General features: G+C 65.2%; 2 protein-coding genes across 2 annotated transcripts; both read right to left on the bottom strand.

Annotated features, from left to right (window-relative positions):
• Nucleotides 1-2,350: 2,350 nt before the first annotated feature.
• Nucleotides 2,351-4,417, bottom strand: SRXN1 (sulfiredoxin 1; the record flags this gene model as incomplete). The annotated part of the gene is made up of 2 exons (XM_055722553.1): nt 2,351-3,864; nt 4,037-4,417. Coding segments are annotated over 2 exons (585 nt in total), but the record flags the coding sequence as incomplete, so codon positions are not given.
• A 1,482-nt stretch (nt 4,418-5,899) lies between these two features.
• Nucleotides 5,900-11,791, bottom strand: SCRT2 (scratch family transcriptional repressor 2). The gene is made up of 2 exons (XM_055723028.1): nt 10,959-11,791; nt 5,900-8,659 (listed from the first exon to the last, which is right to left on the bottom strand). The coding sequence occupies exons 1-2, from the start codon at nt 11,080-11,082 to the stop codon at nt 7,953-7,955; spliced, it is 831 nt and encodes a 276-aa protein (XP_055579003.1). The 5' UTR covers nt 11,083-11,791; the 3' UTR covers nt 5,900-7,952.
• Between the last annotated feature and the right edge of the window lie 2,609 nt (nt 11,792-14,400).

Genomic DNA, 14,400 nt, shown 5'->3' with positions numbered 1-14,400 from the left:
TTCCATCCTACTGAGACCCCTGAGGGTGTTGCCTGGCCCTGCTCACCCACAGCCCCAGACCAGCCCCCCGGCACAGGGGGACATCTGGGACTGGCCCCTCTGCCCGTGGCTCCCCAGTATTGGGGCAGTTCAGGCCAGCAAGGCTGCAGCCCTGCGGAGCTGCCCGGTTGAAGGTGAGCTCAGGGCGCTCTGCCCCGGCCAGCCGGGTGCGTGCAGCATCCAAATCCAGCCGCTTTGCACCCGGCTCTGAGACCGGCCGAGGCCTGAGGGGCAGCTGTTCCTACTTACCCACATGGGGAGACCAGGACTGGCAAACCTGGGAGCCCCCTGGTTGGGGAGGCACTGCAAAATGGGCTGAAGGGGACAGGGTGTTGTGAAACCTTTTGGGGAGCAGAAGCATTTCTCCACCAGGGCAGCCCCTGCCCTTGGACAGGTCCCGGCCTGACCCCGGGGGTCGGGGCTGTGGCAGGGGTCCCCAGGGCAGTGTGGGGAGCCCCGGGCCCCCTCCGCCAGCCAGGCTGTACCTGCAGGCCGGGGCTGCTGGTCTGGAAGGCATTACACGCCTGTCACGCGGGGAAGTCTGTCCCAGTTCCGGAGCTGGGACCCCCCCCCCGGCCCAGCCCAGGCTGGGGGGAGCCCACAAAGCGCCTTTGTTCCTGCCCTGGAACGAATGGATTGGAGGCAGCCGGGATCGGCTGTCAGCCGGCGACACTAGAGACCCTGCGGGTCAGGCAGAGGGAAGGGGGACAGGTGGAGGGACATGGCCAGACGAGGCCGATGCAGGGATGGCTGGCTCTGGCAAGACCAGCTCCTGTGCCAGCCAGTGGGCTGTGGCACCGGCAGCACCAGCTGGGGACCAGGTCACGCTGCCCGCACTGTGCCAGCCCCTGGGATGTGCCGTCAGCCCTGGAGATGCTGACACAGCCCCATGGACACAGTGGCTGGTTTTGGCTCCCAGCCTGTGCCCCCAAGCCCTGGGAGCAGTGTCACAGGGCATCCACAGGGCTGGCACGGATGTCCTGGTACTGTTTGCAGGGGATGGGAAGCTGAAAGAGTGGATCCTGCAGAGGGTCTCTCAGCTGGAGAAAGCCCCTGTGGGGTGCAGGAAGAGGGTTGCAGGATCTGGGCAGCCTTGGTTCATTCCCACTCGTGGGGTCCCAGCTCTGCTGAGCTGCCTGACATCCAGCTCCCTTTGTAAGGGGCACAGACCCAGAGAGAGGGGGGTGAGCACAGCCCATAGGAGATGCCCAGCACTGGGGACACAGCCCAGGGCCTGGGCAAAACCCAGTGCCTGCCATGGGGCACCCATCTGAGGGCGCCCTGGCGACGTCCCGTGCTGCTGCAGGAGCTGCCACCTCCTCCTTTTCCCCCCTCCTGGCTCTCTAACAAGAGGAAACTTTTTAGCACGCCACAATTCTTCAGAGAAATTTATGGCCCATCAGGGAGCCATAGGCCAGGGCTGCTCTCTCCGTGAACACTTGCAGGGCTTCCTCCCGGCACAGAGCAGCTTTGATGCGGCACATGCAGCTCGGCCGCCACAGTCACCCTCCGGCACAGCAGCCCCCAGCCCACCCTGCCCTTCCTCCCCAGTGACCTCTGCGGAAACACTGTGCTGGCAGGCAGCTGCAAGCATGCCCTGTCCGTGGGCAGCACTGCCAGTGGCCAACGTGCATGCTGCCCTGCAGAGCTACCGCTCAAGGGGTCCGTGCCCTCCTCCCAGACCCTCTCCCCAGCCCATTTCTGCCCTGGGAAGACAGGAATCATCTGGGGAGGAGCGTGGCCAAGGGAGCAGAGTGAGGGCAGAAGCATCCAACTGTGGTTCCTGTCCCAGTCCTGCTGCTGACTCACAGTGTGGTGGGGTGAGTCAGTGGCCTTTCCGCTCCCTGGATGGAGGTTCCCAGCTCAGAGGGATGCCGAGATGCCTGGGGGATGCTCCAGGCGATTTTTCCAGCCTGTACACAGGTTGAAGATGTGGCATTTGAAGAAATGACAGCATTCCAGCATGGTGCTGGGATGCACATCTTCCACAGCTAAGCCAGAGCTGACCCTGACTTCAGCTGCGTGCCAGTGTGGTCTGGCAGATCATCGTCCCCAGCACCGCATCCATCCCCCAGTACAGCATCCATACTGAATACAGCATTCATCCCCTCTCAGAGCATCGTCCCCAGCACAGCATCCATTCCCTTGCAGAACATTGATCCCTCAGCAAAGCATCTGGTCCTTTGCAGAGCATCCATCCCCTGACAGAGCACCTGTCCCAGGTGCCAGGCCTCCACACCATGCCATGCCATGCCGTACCACTGCATACCCCTGACCCCAGCATCCCTCAGCACCAGGCCCCAGAGCCGTGGGGGGTTTGATTGCCTTTATTCCAAGTGCCACAGCAGGTGTCCCCCCCTCACCATTTCAGTGATGTCCCTCATGGAGAGGGGGACCACAGGATGTGTCCAGGGATGGAGGCAGGTGGTTTTGGGGAGGCATAGCTCAGGGTCCTCCTGATCTGGGCACAGGGTGAGCCCAGAGTCACTGGGAGAGGCCTGAGGATCAGTTGTGCCTGGTTCAGATGTGCCTCTTCCTGGTACGCCTCTGTCCCAATTCGGCTGTGTCCTGGTTTGCCTGTAGCCCTTCCTGGTTCGGCTGTGCCCTGGATGGGCTGTGACCTGGCCCAGTTCCAGTGTGCCCCGGTTCAGCCCGTCCTGGTTCAGCCATTCCTGGCTGAGCTGTGCTCCGGTTTAGCTCATCCTGCCCTGTCCCGTCCCAGTTCGTCCCATCCTAGTTCATCCTATCCCGGTTCAGCCCATCCTGTCCCAGTTCAGCCATTCCCAGATGAGCCATGCCACAGTACAGCCCATTCCATCCCGGTTCAGCCTTCCCAGTTGAGCCATGCCCCCATTTAGCCCGTCCCAGTTCATCCCCTCCCCATCCCAGTTTGTCCCATTCTGGTTTGCCCCATCCTGGTTTATCCTGTCCCGTCCCATCCCAGTTCACCCTATTCCAGTTCATCCCATTCCATCCCAGTCCATCCCATCCTGTCCTGTCCTGGTTCATCCTGTCCTGGCCTGTCCCAGTTCATCCCATCCCACCCCAGTTCATCCCGTCCCATCCCCGTTCATCCTGTCCTGGTCCATCCCGGTTCATCTTCTTCTGTCCCAGTTCATCCCATACCATCCAGTCCCATTCCATCCCATCCCAGTCCATCCCGTCCCATCCCATCGTGGTTCATCCCATCTTGTCCGTCTGTCCCGGTCCATCAGGGTCCATCCCATCCCGTCCCATCCCGTCCCGTCCCGTCTCGTCCCAGTCCATCCCATCTCGTCCCATCCCGTCCCATCCCGGTCTGTCCCGGTCCACCCCTGTCCGCCCCGTCCCGGTCCCCGCGGCCGCTCGCCAAGGCGCAGCGCGGCACAATAGCGCCACCTGCCGGCCCCGCCGCGCCCCCGCGCCGGGCTCCTCCCGCTGCCAGCGGGACCCCGACCCCGGCCCGGCCGGAGGGGCGCGGGGAGACCCCAGCCCCGCAGGGAGCGCCCCCAGGTCTGGGGGGGACCCTGACCCCATCCTCACCGGAGGCTCACGGGCCCCGCGGCTCAGCCCCAGCCCAGCGCTCGGGGACCGGCGGGGGCGGGGGCCTGCGGGGGGCCGTGCAGCCCCCGGAGGGCCGGGCTAGCGCAGGTGCGGCGTGGAGGAGCCCAGGTAGGTGCGGAGGTCGCTGAGGGTGGAGGGGACGATCTTAGCGGGGATGGTGTCCCGGTTGAGCGCCCTGTGAGCAGCGAAGCGGTGGCAGCCCCCGAAGGAGTAAAAGTAATCCCCACCCTGGCTGCCCTTGATCCAGAGCACGTCGATGGGGGGCACCCGCTCGGGTTCCTCCTGGGTAAGGAGAGACCCCCGAGAGCAACACATGCCCCGGCACCCCCCGACCCGCCTGTGCCAGGGCCTCGGTGCTGCTGCGAGCTTCTTCCCTGGCAGTGCCCCCAGGGTGGCAGGGGTTGGTGCAGGGGTGGCAGCCCGGAGCACCTGGGGGGAGCAGGGCCATGCTCACCTGCAGGGTCTGCATGAGGCTCTGCACCTTGTCCGGCTCCAGCTCCGCAGGGATAGGCCGGATGAGGACATGCATGGGAATATTATGCACGGCTGAGATGTGCTGCGTGTGGATGCTCTGGTCCCCAGCCTCAGCCATGGCTGCAGCCAGGAGCTGGCCGTGTCCTTCCCCCTGCCTGCCCGTCTCAGCCTGCCGTTTCGCCTCGAGCAGCACAGCACCGAGCCGGGCCCCTCTGCTTCCTCCTGTCCCGGCCAGCGCCATCGTCATCGCCACCGCCCCACCGTTTTGCACAGTCACAGTGAAGGGGCAGGACAGGCTGCCGGGACCGGTGCCAACACCAGCTGGCCTGCTGCCTGCTCCTCTCCACTGGCCAGGCTGCGGTCAGGGCTGCCCTCAGCTCCTCGTCCGCACAGGACACCCCTCAGCACGCAGTGGCTGGGCCTCCCACCAGGGCTGCTCGGGGTGCTGGGGATCCCTGTCCTGCTTCCCACCCCGGTGGCTGCCTGGGGGTCTCTGCTCCTACCTGGCCATGCCAGAGCACGAGGGATCATCTGTGGCATCTCAGCTGGGAGCTGGGATGTGCCCCCTGCCTGCCTGGTTGTGTCAGGAACACGTCCCCAACCCCAGAGCCCCCTCCCTGCTGTGCTGGTACTCACGGGGTCCTCAGCGAGGAAGAGGAGGCATGAAACAGCCCCAGAGCTGAGCAGGGAAGCATGGATACTCTGCAGCCGGGCAGACACTGCGGCACTCCAGGTCTGGATCTTTCTAGGTCATTTCTCCAGACCAGTGTCCCAAATGGTGGAGAGGCTCCCAGCAAGAACTGGGTCTCCCACCCCATCGGCTGCCACAGCTGGGGCAGCCTGGATCCCCAGCAGGACTGTGATGCCAGTGAATGGCTGCTCCCATTCCCTCACCCTGGCTCCTGGGGGACATGGTAGGTCCCCAGCCCCAGCGCTGACTCAGAAACATGCCAGTGTGATGGGGCACACTGGGTGACTCACTGCCCAGTATGAGAGTTGGTGACGGTGATGGTTGGGGACAGGTTTGTGAGGCTCTGGGATGAGATTTTTGCAGGATGAATCCAGTGATAACTTTGTAGGTGAATTATTGAGCTCTCAGCTGGGGGACAGCACCAATGTCACCGGGAGTGCAGGGCTCAGTGAGGGCTTTGCTGATGAGCTGGAGGCTGAAAATAATTTGCCCTCCCTCTTTGGCACCCGTCTGTGCAGAAGAAATGCAGTGAGGAGTGTGGGGGCAGGAGTGCCTGGCTGCCCCCTGGGAACCAGGGCTCTGCTGAGTTGTTCCCACTGCCCCCAGCATGTGCCTGGGTGGGTGGGAGTGGATGTGTACATGACAGCAGTTGAAATAAAATCTGCTTACCAAATCCTTGCCGTGCAGGGCAGCCAGGCCCAGGGGGTGAGGCTGGGGGTGCATAAGCATCGCTGGGCACCCCCAGGCTGCACGCTGGGCTCCCCACCACACTGCTGGGATTTTACACGGTGCTTTACTTCCAGGTCAATGCTCTGCTGCTGCTCGCAGCACCTCCGGCACTTTTGCAAGCAGGGTGGCATTGCAAACCCACTGCTCACCTCGGCAGGAGAGTGTCTGGCTGCTGCCCACCAGCTGCTGGCAAGGCAGAGCAGGCAGCGCTGGATGCCCTGGGTGCATCAGCTGCCCCCCTCACAACCAGCTGCCGGGATATCTCCCCACTTTGGTCTGAGGGTAGATGTTTTCTCTGCAATGCTCCTACCCAGGGATGCCCTTGGATGCAGGCACAGGGCACCATGGGACAGAAAGACCATCAGCTTGTGTGCCATCACCCCCCACACCCCTGTACAAATCCCCCGAGACACATGGTTAGTGGCAGAAATCCCTTTTATATCCCTGAATTGCGTTACAAGTAATACTGCGGGCGGCCGGTTCTCAGTAGACTTGTCTTACTGGGGGCTGGCGAGTACAAAACCTGGCAGAAAAAAATCTATCATGCACGGAAAATTATTGCTGTAGTATCTGCTATTTACAGTATAGACAGGGGCAGAGGCGCGGTGCTCCATGCCCACCTGGCCAAGGGACGCGGTGCTGCCGCAGAAAGGCACCGGCATCGCGGGGAAAGCCTGAACTGCTGCGTACTCGCTGGTGGGTGCCTGCATGGCTGGCGTGATGCTCTTCCCCTGCATGGGGGGCAGGTGCGTGGCCACCATACCACGGCAGCGAGGACCGTGACAGGGATGTCCCCGGTAGGCATTGAGCCTATGAGCCGCGGCCGTGGCAATGCAAACCAAGGCGGCGGGAGGAAGACGGTGTAGGGAGGAAGACAGCGCAGGAAGACAGTGTGGGGGTATGCGAGTGCAGCCCCATGGGGTGACGGGCTGAACCCCAACGGTGTCAGGGACCGGCACAGGGTGATGGGGCCGTGGCAGCTCGCAGCCCGAGGTAGGAAGCGGAGGCATGGGTCAGGCCCCGCTCCGGGATGCCGTGTGCACGGTGCTTGCTCCGGGGCCGGTGCGGGGATGCTCCGCCAGGAGGTTGCATAGAATGGCTGGTTTGTCCCCACCGGGCTGGCGCAGGGCAGGGAGCAGAGCAGGAGCCTGTGGCAGCGAGGAAGACCAAGGAAAAGGGCTTTGCCTTTGGGCGAGGCTTGCACGGCACGGAGCCTGGGCTGCTGGGCCAGCTCGTGCCCTCCTGCCTCTGTGCCCGCTGCACAGTCTGCTCTCAGGGTCCTGTCCCTGTCCATGTCACCACGGCTGTGTCCTGGGCACAGCGCCTCTGCTGCAGCACTGCTACTTCCTGCAAGCCAGTGCTAGCACGGCTCTGCCAATCTTGGCAAATAAATAGTAAAAAGCATAAGTTATAAATAATATAAATAAGAACATTTAAATAGACTCACCCAAACTTTACGGCTACACTGACCCCCTCCTCCCGAGCGCAGGCAGGGGGTGATGGTTAGGGGGCCGGAAGCTGGCCAGGCAGGGGGCCAGGCAGAGGCTGGAGGTTGGAGGTACGTGGAGGGGCAGCTGGGGGCTTGGCTGCTGCCCCAGGGTTGGGTCTGCAGCCCAGCTTCCAGCCTGGCCGTTTGCACAGCACGGGGAACTACAACTGCCCAGGGGTCTGCTCCTCAGCCCATCACCATGGCGGAGGCCAGTCATGCCTGGCCAAGCTGGGAGCTGGTGGGGGATGTGTCCCACAGGTCTCTGCTGGGAGCCCCTTGCTCTTCCCCCGACTCCTGTGGGCTGTGGAGCTGCAATGCCAGGGTGAGCACGGGGCTGTGTCCCACGGGACCGTGAGGGCAGGGGGTATCAGGGTGCCCCAGGGCCCAGGCAGTGGGACCCCAGCCTCCAAGGTGACTGACAGCCCTGCCCTCCTGTCAGCCGTGCTGTCCGTCAATCCCGCCGAGCCGTCAGTGGCACCAGCCCATGGTCCCATCAGTGTTAGGGTCAGGGTGAGGTTTTGCTCCTGGGGGGAGCAGAAAAGTGTCTTTTCTCCCCTGGGATCCCCCGGGAGGAGAAGCAGCAGCTCTAAATAAATAATAGTAATAAATTAAATAAATAGAGGTGAAAGTCACGAACTGGGGGAGGAAAGTCTCTCCTGGGTCTAGAAGAGGTCCCCAGGCGTGTCCCCCGCAGAGAGACCTGCCTGGCTGCGTGGGGGCTTGGGGACCCATGGGCAAGGAGCTGGGTCCCGCTGTGGGCCCGGCCAGATCCAGCCCTTCCTGGGGAGCACTGGGGCACCCTCCTCCCAGGTGGGGAGTGAGTTTGTGGGGATGTTCCCTCTGGCCACGGTGCAGCCACAAACCAACTGGCTGCAGCTGCAGGAGCGCTGGCACAGGGACTAGGACTGGGATGGGGGTGGTGATAGGAAAGGGGATGGGGACAGGGATGGGGATGAGGATGGGGATGCGCCACAGGGGGCTGGGGGGCTAGTTTCCTATTGCACAGCTGTGTTCGGAGCCCTTGAAGCAGGCGGACTCGTAGTGCTTGTTGAGGTACGACTTGAGGGCGAAGGTCTTCTCACATTGCTTGCACTTGTAGTGCTTGAAGGCGGAGTGGGTCTGCATGTGGGCACGCAAGTTGGAGCGGTCGGCGAAGGCTTTCCCGCAGTGGGAGCAACCGAAGGGCTTTTCCCCGGTGTGTGAGCGCATGTGGCCCTGCAGCAGCCAGGGCCGGCTGAAGGCTTTGCCGCACACGTCGCACTTGTGCTTGAGGTTGTGGGTGAGGACGTGCATGGCCAGGGCAGGCATGGAGACGTAAGCCTTGCCGCAGGTGGGGCATTTCCTCGCCATCTTGCTGTCCAGGCTGCGGTGGGTCTGCTTGTGCCGGCTGAGGTTGGAGGAGGTGGCGTAGGTCTTGCCACACTCGGGGCAGGAGTGACGGTGGCTGCCACGGCGCTGACTCTCGCTGCGCCTGCGTGACCTCCCGTCTGTGATGAAGAAGGCATCCATGGAGTAGCTGTCCGTCACTGCTGCCTCCCCATTGAAGTAGCGGGCAGAAAAGCTGGACTGGGGGCTCTCGGGGTCGCTGTACTCCTCATGGCTGGGTGCGTAGGCTGGGTCTGGTGGTGGTGGTGGCAGACCTTGCTTCTTGTCAGTGTCGTAGCCAGCTGGTGCCAGGCAGTGCTGGAGGTACCCTGCAGGGACAACACAGCAGGGTCACCATCCCTCTTGGCCAGCCCCACTGGGGACAGGGGAAGCCATGAGCCAAAAATGACCATTGAGGCAGAACCAGGGCTGTCCCCCCTGCACTGGTCCCTGTCCCTGCTGAGCCCTGGGGTCTACCCCGAGCACTGGAGCTGCCTCGTCCACACCGGGGCTGAGTCTGCCCCAGCTCCTGTCCGCATCTGCTGGCAGAATGGGTCCCATCCGGCGAGTCTGCCCTGGGTGAGAGCTGTAGATGGGGCTGCGGCACATCCAGCTGTGCCTGCCCGGGTGCTGCCCTGGTGCCCCGGCTGCAGGCAGTCCCTGGGGGCCATTAGCCGCCAGACAGCTGTCAGTGCCGAGAGCCTCATTGTTCACCCGGGCAGGCGCCGGTAATGAGCTCTGCTCCATCCACCTCCTCGCCTCCCGAAACCTGGGGTGGCTGAGGTGAGGGCGAAGAGGCTGCCCCAGGTCTCCCTTCCGCAGCAAGGGGGCTGGGAAAGGTCCCCTGCCTCCCTCCTGTCCCCTGGAGGGGCTGTTCCCCGGGGATGGGGCAGCACCTGGAGAGCAGCAGCACCGGGGCCCTGGGGTCCTGCCAAGGAGCTGGACCCACAGTCCCCCAGCCATGGAGCGGGGCTTGGGTGCCACTCCAGTAGTGTCACCCCTGTGTGACATTGGTCTGCTCATGGCTCAGCTCCAAGTAAGGGACTCCTGGCCCGGGTCAGAGTGGGTGCTGTGTGGGCATCCTGTCCCTCCACGCTGGCATATGAAGGTCACCGCGGAAGGAGCAGCGCAGCCCTCTCCCTGCTGGGTCAGAGATGCTGTGGGACATGCTGCCACCCCGGGTCCCCCAAACTGGTCCCGGCGGTCTCCTGCCTTGTGCACACTGGCCCTTGCCAGCTGCTTCAGAAGACATGTCCCTGTTGCTGGTGACAGCAGGGGCTGTTGGGGGCCAAGGGCACATCCAGGCTCAGTCGTGCACACCAGTGGGGCAGCATGGACACCCCAACCCAGCTGCGCCTGAGCATCCCCTAAACCCATGCACCCCCATGCCCATGGGCCTCCCTGCCCAGGGTGAGCGGCTGCTGCCGTTTGTCCCATGGAGGCTGGGGATGCCTGCGTTGGGGAGGGGGCTGTGGGGGGGGGGCAGGGCTGGGCCCCCCCATCCCCCTTGCGCCGTGCTGACAGCGCGGTCGCGCGGGCTGTGCAGAAAGCGCTCTGCTCAGCAATTTCTCACGCTGCCTCCGAGCATGCAGCAAGGTTATTTCCAGGAGAGCAGCGTCGGCAGCTTCTGCCCAGCTGCAGCGCATCCCTCCCCCACTGGCTCCTGGGTCCTGATGGTGTGGGGGGGAATCAGAGGACCCCCCTGGGCCAGACGGGCCTCGCACCCCTGTGCCCAGCAGAGAAAGCCCACCAAAGGCTTGGGAGAAGCGAGCAGTAGAAAAGGGGGGCACAAGCAACACAGCAGCAATGTTGGCTTGTGTGTGGCTGGATCAGGCCCATTCCCGCATCCAGCTCAGTCTCCCGGTCCCCGAGCAGCCAGGACCCGCCAGCCCACGGCCTGGGACGGACACCCCCCCCCACCCCCGACCTCCTTTTCTAGGGCAGGACCCTGGGCCGCCCCGTCGGGGGTCTCTGCCGATCCCGGTCCCAGAGTCTGCCCCCATGTCCCCTGGCAGGACGGGGCTCCAGGGACCCCAGCCCCCCCAGCCCAGCTCTTCCCACCTCCCCCAGTGTGGCGCAGTGGGGGCTGCCCCTCGCCTCTCCCCCACCTGCTCCCCGTGCCCCGGGGAGGGGACGGCCCTCCCCCGCTCTCCCGGGAGGGGGGCTCGGGGCACCGCTGCGAACAATGAAACCCGCAGGCACACGACGAGGCTCCCGCTCCCCCCGCCGGCCCCCCCTGCCTGCTTCGTGCCCCCTCCCCACCAAAACTTGTCGTGGGCAGAAGCCGGCCTCGCTGCACCCTGGGCGCGGGGGGAGCGGGGCCGGGGCAGCGGGAGCTGCCCACGGGGTCTGCCGCTGTCACGCAGGGGATGTTTCCCCAAGGACCAACTTCGGCAGGGGCCGCTGGCCCCGGAGCAGAGGCCAAGGCGAGGAGGGATGCTCCTCCGCCCCCGCTCCCCGCCGCCCCGCTGCACCCCCCGCCCCCCGCCGCCCGGCTGCGGGACACAACGCCGGGGACCCTCACCCCGTCCCCGTGTCCCACCCCCGCGGCTCCCCCGGTGCCCCGCCGGGCGCACACACAATAGCGGCGAGGGGCGGTCCCCGCGGAGCCCCCGGCCCCGCACTCACCATCGCCGGCGGCGGGGCCGGGCAGCGCGTAGGGGGGCTCCAGGGGGGCGTAGGGGGGCGCGGGGGCCCCGGCGGCCGGGAACGCCTCCGCCTTCAGCTTCTTCACCAAGAAGGAGCGGGGCATGGCGGGGCCGGGCCGGCGCCCTCAGCACTGGACAGCTCCGGTACCGGCACCGCCACCGGCCCCGGCCCCGGCCCCGGCCCCCGCCGCGCCCCGGCCCGGCCCCGCGCTGCGCTCCGGCCCCGGCGGTGCGGACAGCGAGGCGCGGGGAGCCGAGTGCGAGGGGCGGGGAGGCAGGCAGGAGGCAGCAGGGCGGCGAGGAGGAGGAGGAGGAGGAGGAGGAGAAGGAGGTGGAGGAGGAGGGGAGGAGGAAGAGGAGGAGGAGGGGGAGGAAGGCAGGCGCCCGGGGGGGGGAGGGGGCCGTTCCGCCCGGCCGCGCCCGGCCCCCCCCCGGAGCCCCCCGAGCCGCCGGCAGCGCGGGGTGCCCCCGGCACCACGGCAGTGTGGGGTCCCCCGGCCCTCCCCCGGGTTCTCCCCCACCCCGGCCACGGACAATGGGGACACGCGGGGATGGGGGGGTGGGACACACCACTGCCTCCCACCGCCTTTGTCTCCCTGCTGCCAGCCCCCAGGGCCTGTGAAGGACCGGGCTGCGGGGCGGGGATCCCCATCCCCGTCCCTGTGCCTGTCCCCATTCCTGTGCCCTGTCCCTTGTCTCCATCCCTGACCCCTGTCCCTGTCCCTGTTTCTTGCCCCTTTCTCCTCTCCCTGTCCTTGCTCCCTGTTCCTATCCCTGTACCCTGCCTCCATTCCCGCCCACCTTCCCTGTCCTCATCTCTGTCCCCTGTCCCTTTCCACTGACTGCTTTCCCTGTCCCTTGTTCTCTGTCCCCATCCCTGTTCCCTCTCCCCTGCCCTCATCCCTGTCCCACCTCTGTCCTGTCCCCATACTTGGCCACTGTCCTTTTCCCTCTCCCCATTCCTCTTCCCTGTCCCTGTTCCCACCTTCTCTCCCTGTCCCGTGTCCCCATCCCCATCCCAGTCCCCAGGGAAGCACCGTGACCTTCACAGCCCACAACAATAGCTGGGCTCGTGGCGGTGCATTGTTCCCTGCCTGAGCCCCCACTTCCCCGCCTCCCCTCGCTGATGCTCCACCGCCGCCCTCCCCCGAGCAGGATGAGGCCCCAATCCTGAGGCAGTCGGTGGCCCTGGTGCTTGGCTCTCCCTGGGGCTGTGCCAGCTTGGGGCTGGCGGGTGACACCGGCACCTGGCTGGCAGTGGGCCCTGCTCCCCTGAGCCCTGTGCTATACTGAGAGCGTTGCAGCACTTAACTAAGGACAGTCCATCATCTGTCACCGCAAGGCAGAGCGCTGGCACGGCTGGTGCAGGGCAGTCCTGGGCACCCCTGGCCTCAGGAGGCACCAACCCTTTCGGCCGAGCATGTGGCATTGGGCCTGGGGACCAAAAGCAGCATCCCCGTGGCCAGCATCCTAGGCCTTCCTGCTCACAGCTGTGTCTGCTGCTTCAGTCGTGCGCAGAGCCTGGGCTGAGGCCATCCCTGCATCACATCAGGCCAGTGGGCCCCTGCTCACTGCTTTGTGTGGCACCCTATGGCCTCCCACAGCATCCACAGCATCCCACAGCATCCCACAGCCCAGGGCATTCCAAGCATACCACAGCTCAGGGCATCCCACAGCCCACAGCATCTCACAGAATCCCACAGCATCCACAGCATACCACAGCCCAGGGCATCCCACAGCACAGGGCATCCCACAGCCCACAGTATCCCCCAGCCCTGAGTACTCCCCCAGCCCTGAGTACTCCATAGCTCACAACATCCCACATCCCATCACACAGGATCCTACAGCCCACAGCATCCCAGAACCTACAGCATCCCACATCCCACAAGATCCCCCATCCCACAGCATCCTAGACCCCAGGGCATCCCGCAGCACCCCAAATCCAGGGCACCCTGCAGCCCACCCCATCAGGCCAGCTCCTAGGGGTGGGGGTCCTGGGGCTGCTCCCCACATGGGCTGGGGTCTCGCCTCCCCCCTCCCGCAGCACTCAGCCAGGGCTCGCAGGCAGCGACACGAGTCCCATCTGGCCCCGCAGCGCCGCCCTGACGTCAGGGCTGTGCCAAGTTCAAGGTCACCTCTCCCGGAGGGCTGCGGCCCTAGGGAGATGTCGCCTGCCAGGCTGCTTCCAGTGTCCCCCCACCGCACACCGGGCTCCTGGCCTCCGCTTCCTGATTTATTTATCCGCACGTGTGCCATTTCTCTCCTGGAAGGCACGTTTGCAGAACGGGCGATTACTTACGCCCTAGTTGGGTCGGGCCTGCCTGCCTGCCTGCCTGCCTGCCTGCCTGCCTGCCCGCTGCCCTGGGATTTTGTCTCTCTCCAGGCTGTGGTGTAATAAGGGAGGTAATTAAGTGTAAAAGACAGGGGGAGGGAGGGCTGGGAGAGGGGGAATAGGAACCCGGCTCCTTTCAGAGGCAGGGGACTGAGATAATGTATGTTAATAACCTGCAATCAGTCCTGCCGAGCTGTGCTAATATTGCTGACTGCAGCGGCTGGGCCCCCCCAAACCTGCCCCCGCCGTGGCGGAGGAGGGAGGGGAGCGCCAGAAGAAAGACTCAGCCTTTCTCCTCCACTGCGGCCGGGTTTGTGCCTCCCTGAGCAGCTGTATGGAAATAATTCCCATCGGAGGCAATTGTTTCCTTGCTGAGAGGAGGGGGCTGCGGGTGTCCGGTGGGTGAGGGTCTCTGTGGGCTGCCAAAGGCAGGAGCATCCTCTCGGGGTGCAGGGGGAGAGGGGCCACATCCCTGCTTCAGCTCCCAGTCTCCCCACAAGGGCTATGGGATGCATCGTGCTCCTGGGATAAGACAAGCCGCCCTGCAGCATCCCTACACCTCCCATCCGTCCTCAGCCCCCCTCCTGCCCCTTGTCCCCCACTGGGCCGGATCTTGGCTGTGTGGTGCTGTAGGGTCAGCCAGGAGCCCGGGGGATGCCTGGTGATGCCAGGGGAGGCAGCCCACTGCCCTCACTCCTGCCTTCTTCACTGCCTGGTCGTGGGACCCCTCTAGTGTCGCTGGCTTGGGGGGCTGCTGGCCATTAGCTATTCCAGCCACGTCCTTCCCGGAGGTGGCCGGGCCACAGCCGGAGCCCCAAAGTGGTTTCAGCCCGTGGCTTTGAGGCATGACAGGCGTGGGTCTGGCGCTGCCGCCGGCTCCGGGAGCAGATTGCCAGACAAAGGGCCGGGGACAAAGGCCCGGCTGCCTCGTGCCCCAGGGAAGGGGCGCAGGCGCGTGCAGGGCACGGGTGCCGGCCTGGGCTGGGGCTGCCGCTGCCCCCTGCCCCATCATGCCCGCCATGCCCCAGTGCCCCCTGCCCCACCATGCCCCACTGCCCACCTGGCCCTCACCCTGTCTGGCACGGCCGGG

Source organism: Falco cherrug, chromosome 10, assembly GCF_023634085.1.
Source record: "Falco cherrug isolate bFalChe1 chromosome 10, bFalChe1.pri, whole genome shotgun sequence".
NCBI classification, from domain to species: domain Eukaryota; kingdom Metazoa; phylum Chordata; class Aves; order Falconiformes; family Falconidae; genus Falco; species Falco cherrug.
The sequence above is the reverse complement of the archived record's forward strand: the minus strand, read 5'-3'. Positions and strand labels throughout refer to the sequence as shown.